Raw genomic sequence first — 18,473 nt, 5'->3', positions numbered from 1 at the left:
CTTACCAGGCCGACATTTGAGGATGAATAATCCACGGCGTTCGGAACGTTCGATGTTACATAAAACCGTTCGCATTAGCGCTCGCATTCGTGATCGACTTGGAAACGGCAAGAAAATTCAACGGAATGGCATTACGTAAGGAAGAAAGAAGGAAATAGAAGGAAATCAAAGAGACACAGCCGAAACACGATGTTGCGTTATTGCGAAATTCACGACCTCTCGAAATTTGTACGTTTCCCATTCTCTTCCGTCGGTTCCGACGTCGCTGCGCCGGTTGGCCGATCGATCGGTTATTGAAATATATATACATAGCTCATTGTGACTTTTGGAATTTTTGATCATCGCCTTTCCGCGCACGCAATGCCGAACAATACACGACAATACAGTTGTCCACATTTGAATGCTCCCATCCCCATTGTAATTTCCCTGCTATATACCTACCTATCCACCAATTTACCCCACCCACCTCTCCTCCACCTCTCCTATTTTTCTCTGTATGTAATGTAAGAATCGCGCTGCAATCGAAAATAACCCCGGCGTGCTTCGTTGACATTCGAACGGCATGCTCGTCGAGTGTCTTCGAATTTTACTGATTACTTTGTGTTACCGTGACGTTACCTCCTCGCCGATGGAATAAGGGCGAAGTAGAAGAGAATAGAAGAGAGGAGAGGAGTCGCTTTCGACTCGGGAGATGACCGACGTAGTGATTTATACCTTCATCGTTCGTACGTAACAGTTTATCTGGTATTAAAGGCCTGCAACGCGAAAAATGCGAAATCCGCCACGTCCAGTCTCCTTGAAAGCTACGATTACTCGAACGCTAGAGACACCTACTACTTAGCACCGAGATTTTCGATCGTTAACGAAGAAGGCGGAGGGGGATCGATTCGCCAACGGGGAACGAGAACCGATCTTCTCCGAGAACGAGAGAGTAGAAAAAGAAATGTGATAGACTAAAATCTCTCTCCTCGATGGCGAGGGGAGACAGAGAATGAGAGAGGGAGAGACCACCCTAAAAATACTCGCATAAAAGTCAGCGCGTCTCGCGGACGCCGTTTTGCTCGCGTTATTGCCTATCTGTTACGTGCATGCCAGAACCGCGCGGACGTGGACTTGCCTTTCTCAGGTCGTTCCTCATCGGCCGATTAATCGGGGCGTGCGGCTCGCCCAGCTCACGTCGACAATTACGACAATGACGACGACGTAATCTCCCGATTTCGATGGATCGCCCATGGAAATCGAGGGTTACTCGCCGCCCAGCGACAATGCCTGCACGATCCTCGGATCGGCCTTGCTGCCCTCCCGGAATTCCTCCAGAGTGAGCTTGTCGTCATGGTTCTTGTCCATCTGATCGAAGATCTTGTCGACCCTTTTCTGGGGCGTGTTCTCGTCCTCGGATTGCGGCTGCTGTCCCTGAAACATTCAACGTTATCCAGCGCTTAAAGTTTCGTTAATTAATCGGGAGCATCTGCCACCGGTCCGCCGTTCTCATTACAGCGGTTGGAAATAATTGTTTCCTTATCGACGGAGAATGTAAATCTCTGTCGTCAAACTGAGCAGGGAAGCTAAGGATAATTATTTGGGGAAATATTAGCGCGATAAATCGTTCGCGAATTCCTGTGCTACGTTCATGATAACATTGAAAATGAAAGTTTTGTAGTCTCGGGAAACTTTGACGGTCGCTATTCAAACAAGCAGCGGCAACAGTAGGTTTTCGTGAACGAAGTCGTCGCCGATAATTGCCCTTGATAATTTACACGGCGTCGCGCGATATCGATTTTTAATATGTTCGTTTATATTCGCGGTTTTAATAGAGATTGGCCGATTCACGTTAATTCACGGTAAATCGTCGCCTCGTGATCCGGTATATCGCTTTATCGGTTGCATTTAGCTCTCAATCGTATTACGCGGCTTTGTCAGGTTTATTGTTTCAAAGTCGATATGTGTTATCAAAGTTTCGGTTCTGTGCCTTTGTTGGCCGCCACCCGCATGTTTATAGATTACTATGTGTAAGCCCACGGGTGTGCACATAATATGTCACTATATTTCTCTTTGAAATTAATATTAATGAGACTTCAAGGTGATTAATGGCGGCTGTTGTCGCGAGACGCGGAATTCGCGGCGGCTACGTTGAACGAATTTTGTGCTGAAATTTGCGTGACACGGTCGGTCCTCGGTAGAATAATGCGTGCACAGCCCGCTGAATTCACCGGACGTGCTCGGTGGCGAGTTCTTTGTGGATTCCATAGCTTTTTCCCGTTGATGACATGAATTTCGCGGACGAGTTTCGGCTGAAACCGCGCAATCTCGGATGATGCCGCGGCTTGGCTCGTATCGACGATTTAATTAGAGCGCGCGCGCATCGAAGGGAAAGTTTCGTTTCTCACGGTAGAAAATCGTCAGTCGATGCGTATCCTGCCACCGTCGGGATAACTTCCGTGCGACAGTGTTCACGTTTCAGACGAAACAATTAAAGTTTTAGCAGCTAGTTACGCAGCCGTCGCACGCGGTACAAAAGATTATATAGCGTGTGCGACGTGCATAATAGAGGGTCACATTATAACTTCAAAGAAGCCGCATATATCGCGCGCACGCCCGCTTGTCAGACGCATTAGGGAGCTCGCTTGTCTAACTCGCTTGTAGCCATACCTGTTGGAAACTGCGCGAGAGCGATTACAACTTCCGCCGGGTTAAGTTACACTCAGTAACGCGCTCGTTGAGATAAAATATTGACTCGATACTGGGAATGTGAATGCGCGGCCACCACGACTGCAACGACGCGAGCCAAGATTGGCGGGTCGTTCGGTGATATAAACGTCTTCCATTTGAATGATTACTTAATAACCGGCAGCGCGACGTGGGTAATAATGTGTGTTTTTATTTCTTTTTTTTTTTTTTATGAAGCGAGATGCAGACGTACGTTCACGGCGCATACATTAAGACCGACTAAATCATGAAGCGACCGATTAAATATTTCACGTCGAAGACTACCTCGCTGGCAAGTTCTTTGAAAGAAGTGCACTCACCACCATCTGATATATCGCGTCGACTATATTGTACATTTCGTCTCTCGTGATGAAGCCGTCGTTGTCCACGTCGTACAAACGAAAGGCCCCTGAAAAGAGATGAGAAAAGAGAGAAAAACACATTGACTTTTGCGAGTGAATTCTTGGGAAATACAAACTCCGAAAGGACACGCCTTCTCCTTCCTTTCGAAGGAAAGAAGGAGAAAGAGAGACACACCGCGGTGGTCTCTCGTATTCTCGTGTAGCTCGGTTCTCCCGCGAGCTCGCTGTAAGCTTTCTCTTCCTCCCGTTCGATATTCCGTTCCGCAATCCCGATATCATCGAAGCTATACATCTCATTGTCGCTTGTCCACTTTCGTTGAATTGTTATCGTTGCACGATAGTGTATTCTCTCGGGAGGGATAATCGAGGGAGTTTCTCCGATCGTTTATCGTCTCACGTTGCAACGATCGTATCCATGGTTCATCTCGAATTTTATGTATACCAATTCCTCGTGGACCGCGTGAATCTTCCTTCTCCGGGCGACGACATTCGCGACAAGTGTCAGTGTCGGTTCATCAATTGCTCTTTGCGGAAACAACAGTGAATAGGCTAGTTTTATTGAATTTCGCAACATATACGTGGCATAATAACCACCCATTTTTCCGAGGTATTGCTTTTAAAATCATTTTTGTAGTTTTGATATTTGGACTTATTTAGAAGTCGCGGAAAATACACTTATCGTACAATTTCGGTTCGATCGCAGTTAGGAAATAGCGGTAAATTTTTTCATCTTCCTGGCTGAGATCGGACAGCATAAGTCTTCGACTTTAACTGTCGCGACCGCGTCAATAGGACGCGGCGGTTTTCCGTCGATCGTATCCGCGATGTATCCTAAGTAGATGGGCAAACAGAGTAGCTCGCGAGAGAACTCTTCCAGATTTGAGTGGATAAGTTTCTCGAGAGGGATAAAGAGGGGACGAGAAGTACTTACAGTGAAGTTTTTCGTCCAGGTTGCCGCGTGACGTCACCGAGAGCGCTCTTATGAACTCCTCGAACTCTATCGTACCGTCCTGAAACAACAATCCGGCGTATCCTTATTTGTCGCGAGTCGCGTTACACCGCCTATTGATCGTGCTTCTCCTCCGCTCGAGAATCGCTTTGCGATCGCGTTTCTCGTAGACAGACAGAGACGAACGAACGGACGAGCAGTTGCCTCTTGACAGTCGAACAGCTACCGCACGAGAGGTACACCGAACAGTTTTCTCTTTCTCTCTTTCTCTTGGGTATATTTCGAACCGCCATGTACATATAAATCGAATCGCCTCGCGAGAGAAATCCTAGGAAAACTCCCGACTCGCGTATATATACACCATATAACTATTCTATATCTTCGATAAACACGCTCGATTCAGCGAGTATGCCAATGTTGGTTCGCTCATCCACTCGGCAAGCGAACGTGCGCGCTGATTAAACATCGTGGATTAGCTCGCGTCCGCCAAATCGACGCTTGCCTTCTCGCTCTCGACGTGCGAATTTATTCAGCGTGCAATTCGCTATGTAAATCAACAGGACGCTCGCCCATTCTTATCTAACGCCAGTCTAAATAAATGCTTAGTCGATGCTTAAACGGCAATAAAGACGTAGCGAGGGCAACGGATAGCGGCGACGGGGGCAGAAAAATAATTTTAGCAAGATGGTTGAGAGGGTTTGCGTGACAGGCCTTGCACGCGACGTCGACATGGCGAGCGCGAGTCTGAACGAACGTGAGGGTTCGTGGAAAACCACGACGTGTACACCACGTGTGGCTAAAACTCACGGCGTTCTCGTCGAAGACCCTGAAGACGAGGGAGGCGAACTTTGACGGGTCACCCTGGGGGAAGAACTGCTTGTAGATCTTTATGAAGCCCTGAAATCACACGAGCGTCGTATATATCTCGTGTTTTTATTCGTTATGGATTTGGGGTGATTAACCCTTTCCTCCTCCGCTTTGTCTCTTTACATATATCTGACCAATATTTCACGTTTAATGAAATATTTAGCAATTTATGTCAATTCTATAGCTTTCAGATACATAGTAAAATATTTTGTACTTATGCTAAAATCGGTCTTTGTTAAAATTTTGGAGTTTGTATTTTTGGGTTAAATTTTTTATATGCCTGTATGTTGATTTAATATATTATGTTTATGTTATCTCAACATTTTGTGTTTGTGTCGAGATTCAACATGTGTAAGTATTAAAATAACGTTTTATAGTTTAGTATCGATTAACATATTAATTTCGTGTTAATTGACAACCAATATTTGCGTTACTTTTCAACATATATATATATTCAACATATATATTCACCTTGTGTTAAATTAACACAAAAATTTGAATGGACCGTAGCATATGAAATATGTTAAATTTAACACAAAATTTTGTTCTATGTATTATTACTTTTTCCTTTAATTTTTACATTGCGAGAAGAGGAGAAAATGATTAATATGATTAAAATATATTTGAGAATAACGCATACCTGTTCCGTTAGCAGTCCATCAGGGCAGTCTTTCAGGAATCCTTTGTGCCTAAGTAATCAAATAATAAAACCGCAATGTATTTCGCGTTGTTAGCAATGAAAAATAACGAGAAAATCACGTTCTGTCTTCGTTCTTACTCACTCTCTTTTATATTTTAATTTGCTACAAAACCAAATTGATACATTTCTCTCGTAAATTATGTTCCTACGATATATTGGCTAGATCTTTAATCATCCTGTCGAAATTTCTACAAGTTTGCGCGGTAATAGTACGTCGCCTCGTTACCTCGAAGTCAAGCTTACCATTGACGGATCTCCTTCTCGGTAACTGAAACAGAAACAAAGGGAACATTTGGAGAGGCATTAATTATTGGTTGTACGACGTACAGCAAGGTCGGGTCATTCCACGCGTGAAAAGTGCCCGGCAAGAAAAAGCGGGCGTAAGGAGAGTAGCGGGGAAGAGAATTATTGTCCTCCGGTGCTCGCCAGCCTCGAATCAACTGCCGTGTGATTTACTGCGCGACGGATTTTCTCGGTAAATTCAGTACGGAGGTACGTGTCATTGAAAAAACTCGATTGTCCCACAGAAGCGATCAAATTTTTATAGGGCGTCGCGGATGCAGAAAACCGAATCGTTTTTCGCTGTGTGTCAGTCGAAGGATATTTATACAGAGCGCGATGTTATGTGTTCTTTTCCGCGTTTACTCGCAAACACCGAGCAGAGACACGCATCGCGTCTGGCGCGGAGTGATGGATTAAAAATGCAAAAAAGAAAAAAGGAGGGGAGGGGAGGATAGAAAATAACTAAAAAAAGCATGAAATTCGTCGCAATGCAGACGATGCGCTCTTCGTATCATCGATTAAATTGATTCGATCGACGGAAGGGAAACGGCTAACCGATATCGTTGCGAAAAAGACAGTCGATAACGGCGTTTGTTTCCACTGAGAAAAAGAGAGACAAAAGAACAGTCGGAACAACGAAAGTTTCCCTTCGAATCTTTGTATTTAAGCGAACGGATTACGGTGGAGTTCTTTATGGCTGCGGGCATACAAAAGAATCGAAAAGAATGGAGAAAGGAAGATTAGAGACGCGCGCGGACGACGATTATGCGTTTCGCCGGTTCGTTGCTTAACCTTCCGGTCCGGCAAAGAAGCTCTCACATTTGTCAGAGCTCGCTCGCCTATCGGTAAAAGACGGTGCGAAATGCGGCGAAAAATATCGGGGCCATTCGACATGTTCTGAAATTGCGGGGCTCGGATCAAATAGGTTTCTTCGATATTTTTAAAACGCGTCGCCATTGCGCGTACGAAGACATTCCGGTATTTTTTCAATGAAATATTTTATCGATGCCGCATATTAATTGATAACCGGATGGCAGCCTACTGTGCTATCCTTTAAAGGACACATAGGTGAGAGAGAGAGAGAGAGAGAGAGAGAGAAGCATTTCGCTCCCTGCGTCAGCTGAACCAAATGTGTATGGTAGGTATGTAGGTAGGGACAAAGGGTAAAGGGCGAAGGACGAACGCGAGGTCGATAGAACTACAGAGAGAACACGAAGAGTTTTGTGGTTTATATGGTAATCTTGCGCCGCCTCGAGTATACCATTAGCTTTTCCAAACAATGCAGTAGTGAACTGCTCTCTCTGCAGAGGAAGCACTAAACCGCGAACGGAAATCGCGCGCTCCGTTTACCAGTCAGGAAATCAAATGTGATAATTTCTTAACTTCTCTTCGTTAACTTCCCTTCGTTTCTCGTTTGCGCACCGGGAAAGACATTCAGAAAGTTTCTCATCACCACCGTCATCGCCGAGCCGTTCGTGGGACGTATCAGCGTATCGGAAGTACTTTCGTTTCACGCGAAAGAGAGCAAAATCGCTGTCGCGATTAGATAACGTTCCGGACGATTTCGGCAAATAGTTGAATATCGAGACGCGATTTAATGAAACGGATCGCTGGTTATTATCACGCGAACCTGCGAATCTCGCGAGCTCGTGGCAAGCAAACTGATCGTTATTCCTCGGAGCCGCGTCGGTGGGTGGGCGGCCCCATGGACGGCTTTGAAATATTCCTATAACTATGTAAATTAGATCCGCATTGGGAAGTATCGTCGACGGAACGATCCCGTCGCGCCTAATTCCCTTCGCAGATTTACGACCTTGTGTGATAAAAAAAAAACGAATAAGAAAGAAAGTTTATTCAAACTAGAATTACCCATGCATCACGCGTGTGATATACATCAGCCACCCGTGTATATCGGGGAAAATCTCGCTGCACATTGTTCTACTTTCGACTTTTCGCCAGGGCAGCATCTCGCTCATTGATCGATCCGCATTTGTCGGTTAACCGTCGCACACGCGTTTCTGCAGAATTCGCATGAGGCGTATCACGAAGGGATATCAATTTCGTGATTAATCTGCAGCACAATCGAATACTACTCGTTTGAATATCCCCCAGCGTGCGTCCTTCGTTAAGTGTGCTCGCTCGGCGGGAATGTTGCGAGACGTGTGGGCTAACGACGAGTCACGCGAGAACGCTCGTCGTTTCGGGACGATGGAATAAAATATTCCACACTCCTTTTTTCATTCGCGATTCATTCGTGACAGAGAGTCGTGGCGACGTGCGAGTTGTTCTCTCGTTGTTGTTCTCCGGTTTTCGTGGCTCGTTTAATTATTAGCGCATGCCACCGCCGGCATGACAACGTTGTTTCGTGTAGCATTCCGAATTTGACGAATAATTTCCGTGAAACACGTAACTATATCGTGCTGACCACAAAACTTATGTTACCCCGCACGGGCCATATTTCGCGGCTGCGCGTTCGCGAGCAGGCTTCTCCGCCTCCGCACCGATACACTCGAGTCCTGTAATTGATTCGACGCCGTGGATGCTTAATTGACCATAGCTACTCCTCGGCTACTCGGTTTAGGGCTTACGTCGACTAAAATTGCACTCCTTCTTCATCGTCCATTTTTATCCTTCGTCCGTCCTTCCAAAGCCCATGCTCCCTCCGCTAAGCCTCTCGATATCTCACCGACGCGGGAACTTTTTCTCCTCTCTTAGTTCATGCGCACAGCTGAAAAAGCACGTCTTTCTAAATAATAACCTGATTTAATCGCGTTAATTCGTATAAATGCGCTTAGGTGCAGATCAGCTGCGCCAACGAAACCGCGATGGTACCTGTCGTCTGGTATACACAGCGTTTAAATATGAAATTATTTCACCGCAATACGGACGCGCGCACTTGCATATTTAATTGCTACGATCAAATGGGTTATTTTAGCGATCGGTCGCAATAAAGAATGCATTTATGTGCGAGAAGAATGCGTATTAAGCACATTTTTTCACTATCACTTACAGCGTCTCGTTGTGTATATCGCGTTTTGCATAGCAACGATTGACCCGTTGCGTACTGAAAAATTCAAGGGTTCGTCGGAAAGCACGAATTTTGTCGAATTTCGTATGTAATGCTCCAATAGAAGAGAGCGATGCTACATTTTTTGGAAAAAAAGGTGAAGGAAAAAGCTCGCAGCAACGGCGTATAGGGAGGAACCATGTGAAATAATCGGCGAAAAGGAAGTAAGCGCTCCTCTATGCTCGGTCGGAAAATTATGAGAAAATAATCTGACGCAATTTAGTTCTCGCCGAGCCCTCCTATCAAACTGATTATTCGGCTTCCGGATCGTGCCGTGGTAATTGCAGACGGTGGATTTTTGCCAGGTTCTCGCGCGCGCTCTTCGACATTTTCGTCTCTTCTCCGAACGATACGGCCGCTTCGCGCGTCACTCCGCTCGTAAAGACTCTCCCGTCTCCGTCCAAGCGGTAATAATCTCGAGAGCTACTTTCCTCAAGCGCATCCTCCGTCGCTGCGAGCACGAGTTTTTCTAATCTGCGGCTCAACGACGCCCGCAAGAGAGACACACGACGGAGGAGCGTCGAGGAGTGTTGCGTCTCGATGGGAGCAGACGACGACGGCGGTGGCATCTCGGAAATTCAGCGATATTGCTGTCAGCGCCTCTGTCACCATACTAAAGTAATCTCTACTTATTTCCCAGCGGTTAGATTGGCTCCTTTTTCCCAAACTCGTCTCGCTGGTCCTTCCAGTCGCGACGATAACGTCGGGACTGTCGAATCAATCAACGCGCGGGAACCTTCTCTCATTTTCGTGTCGCGTCGCGTCCCTCTGTACTTTTGCACGTCACGCGTTTTTCATTTGCGATTTATTTCGGGAGACGCGCGTGTGAATGATGTGACGGAGGGATCCCACGCGCGTTCCTCTCGGGAGCAGCTTCTTCGAGTCGAGATTTTCGTTCTACATTAACCCAGTAAATTTCCTCGAACTTGAAAAACCGATAAAGATTTTATATCAATATTATATAATTTACTTAGCTGCAGATAGAGTATGTGAGATAAAAAAACAAATATTAAATAATCTAATAAAGCTTAATGAGTAAAATGGCAGTTGACAGTTCGCGGCAGAGCCGATGAAATTTTAGGGGATATAAAACAGGTGTGTAAACGCACAATATTGCACCAGCTGCGTCTAGCAGTAGTGAGACACGAAGCTGTGTTTAATCGCGTGCCGTAAGTGCGGCGCACGAGTCTTGAATTAATTCCGCGGAGCTCGGTTTCCCTCGCGCTCGGTTCCGTTATTCAAATTCGCCTCTTCGCCGAGGGAATATTCTCGGGCGTGCCAACTGACTGTCGAGCCACGCGAGACGTTTATCAAAATGACTGCGTTAATGTAATAATTTTATTTTATAGCAACGAACGCGCGTTTTTACGAGATCGTGTAACCTCCCGGGAATACGCGTGTATCGTCTATCGTCTCTTAATTTTTTTTTCATGCTCAGCCGGACGCATTTACTTTATCTTTCATACGTGATTATGCCAGAATCACGTGTTGAAAAACTTGACACGGTTAAAAATATAATCTTGATTCGCAAAGGATATAAATTACGGCGGATAATCGTTAATTTTAATTAACTGCTACTTTCATTTGTAATGCACTTTGTTAAATAATATTTAGTTTCATCTGAATTTCCATGAAACGTACTCACAGTTATACGTAGTTGTCTAACGTTAATATGAACAAAGAACTAAATTAAGTTATCGAAGTTTTGCAATAATCCGGACACGATTCAACTTCGTAGAATTTCCGAAAAGTAGTTCAGCAATTGAACGTGTTCCTTTACTAACCTTACTAACGTAGCGTATAAAAACGTCCTGTGTAAAAATAGCGTTCGCGAAACGGCATTACCTCGGTCTAGATAGTTAGAACTCGTTGAGTTTCGGGGTCCATTTTATCATGCGTAGCAGTGGTAGTAGTATCGTTAGATAAGAGGGAGTGAAGGGAGGATAGGGAGGGAAGCCCGTAGGAGTGCGCCCTTTCAAATAGTTGCTCCGAAAACTCATCTCGATATATACCGGCTCTTTATCCTACGAGAACCTAATCCCTGCTTATTTTCTTGGCGGAGGCGAAGAATCCTCGTCGCCGACTCATTGCCGAGTTCCGATCGATCGGCCGATCCTTTCAAGCAAAATATACCCCACGTAGTTTCACGAGGAAGCTCCGATTCGTCGTCGATACTCGGGGTGGGTTTTATTAGCCGATCGTCCAGTCGGTTGGATAATAACGCGAAAAAAAAAGAAAAATTCGGCGGAAATTTACGAAAAAAAATAGCCGATCCGATAGCGATCATTTTTCACGATCCCGTCCTCCACTCCGATTGATGTAGGATAATGTACGGATATTCTCTTCCCTTTCGACCCCTCGATTGTCTCCGGAGTATTTTTCGCAAGCCACGCCATTCTTTACGGGCGGAAGTGGCGGCGAGGAAGCAAGAAGAACAAGAAGCCCCTGCCGTTCCGGGGAGAAATTCGTTCCGGTGGGAGAAATTCCGATTGAACCGGGAGAATTGTTTCCACGATTTAAACGGGATTACGAATGATCATCAGCCCGGCAAATTATCTATCTATCTGCCTCTCTCTTTCTCTCCCTGTCGGTTTGTAAACTCGCTCTGTCAATTGCAGCGGAAAGAAACGCTCTCGCTATGACCGTTATGATGGTCGGATAGGAGGGAGCGATACAATTCGAAGCACCCGCTCTCGCGCACCGTTACTCGCGAATTTCCGCGATGTACGTCGCCCGACGCAGATAACTTGGTGCGATTAAAGGATTGGCGCAGAAAAGGGTAGGGTGCGCAGAGTGGTGGGTTAGTAGAAATGACCCGAAAATAGCGAACAGCCGGTGGGAAAGTCGCGCGTGGATAATTGCGCAACTTTTTAGCCACCTTCTCCCTTGTCGCTTGACGCATTTTCGCGCGATAATCGGTCGTAAAAGTCGCCGAAGCTCGCGGTCCTCCTCGACCGCGTCAAGGAGCGGGCCGTCGGTTCGTTAATTAAAATAGCTTTTGAAAACTTCATCGCCTGCGATGCCCACGACGACGTGGAAATAGGAAAACTTTTCGAACGGTGTCAACGACTGCCGGCATAGCAAAGGCACCGCAGTCGATCGGGGGCGTTCTCTTATGGCGGATTTCACTGGCCTTCCTTAAATTCTCGTTAAAATCCCGGGACCGATCGCGCGAGATATAATTTACGCCCCGGAGACTCGCAATCGAAAAACCATTACTGCCGTTCCATGCAGACTCATCGGACTTATTAACGAGTTTTGTTTTTCAGTTAATTAAGTCGAGAATCATCGGGAGGATTATATAGCGGGGCAAATTCGAAATTCTGATAACGCGAAGGAACGCGATTTAGCAATGTGGTAATCGTATTTCGCACGACGTATTTCTCTCTGCGGCAGTGCTGGAAACGAAAGTGAATTTTTCGTACTCGGCCTCATAGATACCAATAACGATTTATGAACGGGTTATAAAATACGTGGCGATCGTCGGAGAAAAATTGCACGTTTATTCGAGGATCAACGAACGTTAGCACGGCAAACGACTGACATTTGCACAATATTATTTTCCTTTGATGTTTTATCACCTCTTTTTCAACGGACAAATTTTTTGTCTATCGGATTTTCGAGTCGTTAACGGATTACAGGAATTTTATTCGCGGTAGCGTAATTTATAACGAATAATAAAAACCACTCCAAAAAAATTTCCACAAACACACGCACACAAAAGTAATATTTGTCGAGGTTCAGATGTGAAGCGCACATAATTTGAGGATCCATTACGAGAGACTGATTTCGCACTATAATTTTCGAAATAAAAACGATGAATAATTTCCCTCCGTCGGGACCAATTTACACGGATTTGCATGGAGAAAAGCGTTAGATGCGAATTTTTAAATTCGGAGGCGAATCATGTCTCTCCTAAAGCCGTCGTGCGGTTTTCAGCTCCCTGAAAAAGAATTATATTTTTTTCTTAGTGGAAAAATTCTCTCTCGTACTTTAACCGTAGTTAAAATCGCGCGGAGTCGCGCGCGACGTGCGGTCTGTTAAAAGGACACGGGACGTCGCTCGGTCGCTGAAAACCTGACGTCGTAATACGGCGCGCGATACGTAAAGCTCCTTCCTCCGCGGGGATATATAACGCCTGGTTGCGCGTAAATGCCGCCTGTCGCGGCTGCATTGTCCCGTATATACAGGTAACATTCTGTTTGCACGCACGCAAACGATTGCGCAAATACGACGGCTGCCGTCGGCGACAGGGCGCGATGCGACACGACGCAGCGGTAACTTCGCGCGAGGAATCTCGGGACATCATGCGCGCTCATGCGAATACGAACGCAATTTGTAACAGACAGTTGTTAACGTTTACAAGATAGCGCACGCACCTCGCTTCGTAATTGGGGCGGCAAGCGTGGAATATGAGAGATAACTGCAAGTTCCGCGCTTTGCCGCGCACCGCATGCAAAGAGAGAGAGAGAGAGAGAGAGAGAGAGCAATTCCAGTGACGTCGCTGTGGGACTCGTGCACAAGGTTGTGCCGCGAGTGTAAATTGATGTGTTAATGATCATCTCGATGCCGTTCTCTAAACGTCCCTGTGAAACTTGTCGCGGCGGAAATGCTAACCAATCGTAGGGAATCTGATATGCGGGGTCGCGTCGCAGCCCCTTTGACCGGTGCTAATGTAATCCTCATTTATTAACGCTAGAAGAGCCAAAGGACTCGAGTGGCGCCACGATTCGCACAGTTTTATCCCCACGGGAACAACAGTCGATCCTCCCCGGGGAGTTCGACATGCACCGCGTGTCGCTCCGCGTCGCATCGTCGCCGTTAGTAACCCCCTGGTGGTCGTCGGTCCGTCGTGTTACAGTTCGGACGAGAGAGGGAGGGAGAGATAGATGGATAGAGAGCGAGAGAGAGTCTCTTCGTTTCCGGCGGAATTCAATTTCCACACGGGCGTTATCGAGGCCCACCTCCGCCTCGCTATGCAGATTGCGGATCCGTCGGCGCGTTGCAGCCTCCTGTCGTTGCGCTATCATCGGCATCGACAATTTACGACACGATCGCCGTTTATCCGATGCACGTGCACGCCCCCGCAATTTGCGACGATAACCGGCGCCGAGACCAAGATGATGGCGACGACGGAAAGACGGAAAATCGCCGAGGGGAGAGGATGGAATCGCATTGCTTATTAGTGAGCGACGCCGATGCTGCGACCTTGATACGCTCGATGAGACACCGACTTTTGATGCTTCGTTATCTCGTTCGGGCTGAGAGAACTCGTAAATGCAACGAGCCGCGCTCCCCACGTGGAGTGGTGGATGTGCTGTACCGCTCGGAGCAGTTTTTGAGTATGATGGCATATTGCTGTACGCGACGTTCCTCTCGGCAGGCGTTGTCTTAAATTCATGCTTGAATTTCATCGTAGAAGATCGGAAGAGCGAACGCTCGCGAAAATAATTATCGATCGAGGGTGTATATTAAGGCGAATCCATCCCAACGAACGTTAAATCGAACCGTGTATATTCGGGCGGGATAGTTATTTTGACAAGTGTGACACCATTTTATCGTCAGTTGAGAGAAGGGACGTTGCGGTTGCCGAACGAATGAGTGAATTTTATGAAACGGATTTCACGATTTCATACATTCAACCGGTCGCACGGTGTATTTTAATAGAATGTCCGAATTAACAACGTTGTAGCGGATGTAACGCGAGCCCGGTGAAGCGCGCGTCGCGATGCACTGCGAGAATGCAGTTACCTATTCATATGTTCTATTTACGTGGCTGCTCTCCGATACACACACACACACACGCACGCACGCACGTTGTAATCACATAATGCAATTGGAGCAATGTCTCGCCAGGTTGATAGAAACGTATATCGAATCAGACTCCCGGTGACTTTTGCATGAACTTTTGCGTTGGCAATTTTTGCGCGCAATAAACTTCGCGACTATATAGAAAAGTAGAAAATCGACCACCGATGTGTTTTATTACACGTATGTGATAAAATATCGTCGCGCTCGCGATGGTGTCACGTGCGGCACGCTGCAAATGAAATTTGCAGTCACGTCGCGCGCGATCGCGGTCTGCATCGAATCCCCTTGCTTTATTAACAACGGGCGGAGGAGTAATAAGGAAGATTAAAAGTTGTATGCATTGCTACTGCAGAGCGTATCGATTCGGTTGTATTTTCGTTTGTTTGCTGCATTGCGTCCGATACCAAAATTGCGAGTTCTCTCTTTCTCTCTCTCTCTCTCTCTATATATATATATATATATATAGAGGATACATCACTATAACAGTTAATATCTATTGCATTTTTCTGGTGCATAATTATACCACGTTATATCAAGGAATTCACTTCACAAAAAAGTAGTATTCGTTAAGCCATTCAACTTTTTCTTGTACCATTCTTTTTCAACATCAAAAGTGCAATGGATATTAACTGTTACAGTTTCGTATATATATATGCACCTTGTGTATATATATATATATATACGCCTATATTGCCTGGACTGTTTGCTACTCGCCATCCTAGAATCTCATATTCCGTTATATTTGCACGCAATATGTCTCTTCCGCCACTAGGGATTAGAACCACCCGCGTTACAATGCACAGATTATTCGTGCCTGCCTTCCGTACAGAAATTTATAAAAAAATCTACCCTAGTATATCAATAAACGTTATTCTATTCTCTTTTCCTCTAGCTCGTCTATAAAAGTACGTCGAGTCGAATCTCGATGACTTTCTAGCGTTATTCCAGCGGATTCGAGTTAATATCGTCGGGCTTATCGGGGCGACAATATAAGCACCCGGCAACAATTCACGTATCCAAATAGTTACTATCTGTTAGTCGTAGTGACGCGTTTACTTAACGATAATAACTAGAACAGCTCGCACAAAGGGCCGTTTGAATCTCATTTGGGAGTCGCGCACACATCGAATGCGAAACATATCTTTCGCTAATATATTATACCCTTACTCAGTACACGAGCGATCCGGCAAACGCGAGTATACGAGATCCACTCGATAAATGTTCGATTCGCGTCTCTCTTCGTACGTGTGTTTGTTGCGTGCACATATACATCCGTATTGGTTCTTGCACGTCACCTATCTTACCATCCGCCCACTTCCTCTCCTCTCGCAAGTCCAATTACTCGAGATACACACACACGTGTACAACAGACACGCACACACATATCGTCGCTTTGGCAGACGATAGAAATGTGGATTTCACGCGGTTCATGTTCCCCCGTATAGCCGGCGTCGCCATTGTTGAAGCGTGACAAGACAGCGGAACGCGTCGTACACCTCCCCGCGTCACGAAAGCAGACGTCGAGACGATTTTTAATCTCTCTTTTTACGATGGCAGTGAGACAGACACCGCGGCCTCGATCGCATTCACCCGACCTATATATTCACCGGAAGATTATTAAAAAATTCCTATTACAGACCGATATAACATTACGCGAATCAAATATTTCGTTTAATTGTGTAAAATCAAACCGCGTTTCACCTCCCGTCAAGATTAATGCGAATACAGCGCAACGTGCACGATTTGTATACACGCGCAATTATCTAGCTAAAAGGACCTTAATGACCTTTGTGTTTATTTCTTTCTTGCAGAGGCTGTGGGGAAGCACGTTTGTTGTAAAACACACATAAAATCCGGGGAATTTTCACCAGTCCGGATTCCACGGCGAAATACCCTTGAAAAGTCGTACCACCCGCGGCGTGTGAAGATTGACACTCGCTCGTCATACGTCTCGCGACTCGCGCACGTGGCAGAGTGGCGAAGTCCGCGCTCCGTATTTTCCGTAATCTCCGATCGGTCCGATTGGGAATACGCCGCGCCTAATTATCTGTGATCGACAATTTCACGTGAATCGTAACTCGCGTTCGTCCGAAATTCCGCGCCGGCGGATAAATATCGGGAGTGCTGAGTGAAGTGTTGATCGATTGTTCCTGCATTAATTAACACGCGCGATCATGAATAGCTATTAAATTCGTTACATCTTTTTTTCTCTGCTCGTCGAAAGCGAATCGTGCACGGATAATTGCACCACGTCGGGTGTGCCGAACAAATAGTCGGGCGAACACCGTGTCATATTAATTAGGTGTACGTTATTATTCGTGTTTCCCCAGTCGTCTCGTAACTGCGAGTGCGCGAGTGAATATCCTCAAGAAACAAGTTGACGGCTCATCGATGCTCATCTGCGCTTAGAGGACGCCCGTCGCAGTTGACGCTGTTGCAGTGCAGCCCGATCGGTGAGTGAATTTATTTACCATAATTTTCGCTAATTATTTACGTATTTATTTAATATTATTATTGTCATTTATGCAGTAACTCGACACGATAATAGAGAATTATTTGCGCGCTCGATGTTATTATCATAATCGCAATTTGTTAGTCATTTCTTCACTCATAATACGTGTTCGCGAAAATATATTTACGTAAAATGTTATTAATGTGCAATCTGTTTGTTTTAGGATTATCCGACGTGGCTGCGAAGAGTGAGTACAATTCGATTTATTTCTTTACGAATCTTGTCGAAATATGCAGATATTTGTCAGTGATAAAGAATATCATTTCGAAGAAACGCGTATCATATATGAAAAAGTGTATATTTTTTGGTCGTAAAGTCGTAATTAAATTACGATGTATTGTCGCGTTTGATAGAGATTGAATGTTTTGAAGGGGGAAAAAATGAAAACGTTACAATTTGAAGTTAAGATATTTTAGGCGTTTTATGATGTTTATAAACATTCTCGTGTCATTGTAGCGTACGATTCGACAATAGCTTCATCGTTCACAATACATTCTCGTTGAATTGAACGAGAAATGATGTAAATTATTTCTCATGTCATCGAGCTTGCGTTAGGTGTCTCTTTCCCTTCTTTTTTTTTCGACAACTCGGGTGGTCATATGCGAAAGCACGCGCGAATGTTCCAAATATTTTCTCTCCTACGATATTTGCGCGTATTTCCTCCTATAAAGTTCCTGATACGTTACACAAATATATACGTTGGCCGTCGAAATAAATTCCGCCTAGCTATTGAGGCGGGTTCTTTGCGTTCGTTCTCGCCTTCGCATAACTCCGTCTTCGAAAAATCTACTTAAGGAAAATAGGAGAAAAAACACACAGCAGCCGGAATAATAGTCGTAAATTTACGAAAAGACCTACTACGAGCCTCGCATTCGTTCTATTACATTGTTCGTCACCCGTGTTCTCCTTATCTTTATCTTCCACTCCCGGGATAAAAATGAGAATCGTGTTTGCGCGGTCATGAAAGGGCGTGATGGGAGAATTCTAAAAAGAAATAAAGAGGCTGTCTTCTAAGCAAAGGAAGAGAGAGAAAGAGAGAAAATGAATAAACGAGAGAATCCACCTGCTCTTAGCCTTCCTATTTGTATTCTATTTTCTTTGAATAAAAAGCTATCATCATCTCTCTTTCTTTCTTTCTTTCTTTCTCTCTCTTTCCTTTCGTGCCTGGCGTACACGTCGTTGGTCGAACGAATGCATCGTGTGTCTTCTGACTTTTA

At 45.4% G+C, this 18,473-nt stretch overlaps 1 protein-coding gene across 1 annotated transcript in view; it reads right to left on the bottom strand.

The window, feature by feature from the left end:
- Nucleotides 1-490: 490 nt before the first annotated feature.
- The window catches only part of LOC106741576 (frequenin-1), a 31,867-nt gene continuing 13,884 nt past the window's right edge, over nucleotides 491-18,473 (bottom strand). The window contains exons 2-7 of the mRNA XM_014613709.1: nucleotides 5,828-5,852; nucleotides 5,525-5,573; nucleotides 4,825-4,914; nucleotides 4,000-4,078; nucleotides 3,027-3,115; nucleotides 491-1,413 (exon numbers count right to left, since the gene is read on the bottom strand). Of these exons, the coding sequence (XP_014469195.1) occupies nucleotides 1,246-1,413; nucleotides 3,027-3,115; nucleotides 4,000-4,078; nucleotides 4,825-4,914; nucleotides 5,525-5,573; nucleotides 5,828-5,852 (500 nt within the window). The 3' untranslated portion in view covers nucleotides 491-1,245. The remainder of the gene's footprint in view (nucleotides 1,414-3,026; nucleotides 3,116-3,999; nucleotides 4,079-4,824; nucleotides 4,915-5,524; nucleotides 5,574-5,827; nucleotides 5,853-18,473) is intronic.

This window comes from Dinoponera quadriceps, unplaced genomic scaffold, assembly GCF_001313825.1.
Source record: "Dinoponera quadriceps isolate SergipeBrazil2010 unplaced genomic scaffold, ASM131382v1 scaffold586, whole genome shotgun sequence".
NCBI classification, from domain to species: Eukaryota; Metazoa; Arthropoda; class Insecta; order Hymenoptera; family Formicidae; genus Dinoponera; species Dinoponera quadriceps.
This window is presented reverse-complemented; position numbering and strand designations above follow the sequence as displayed.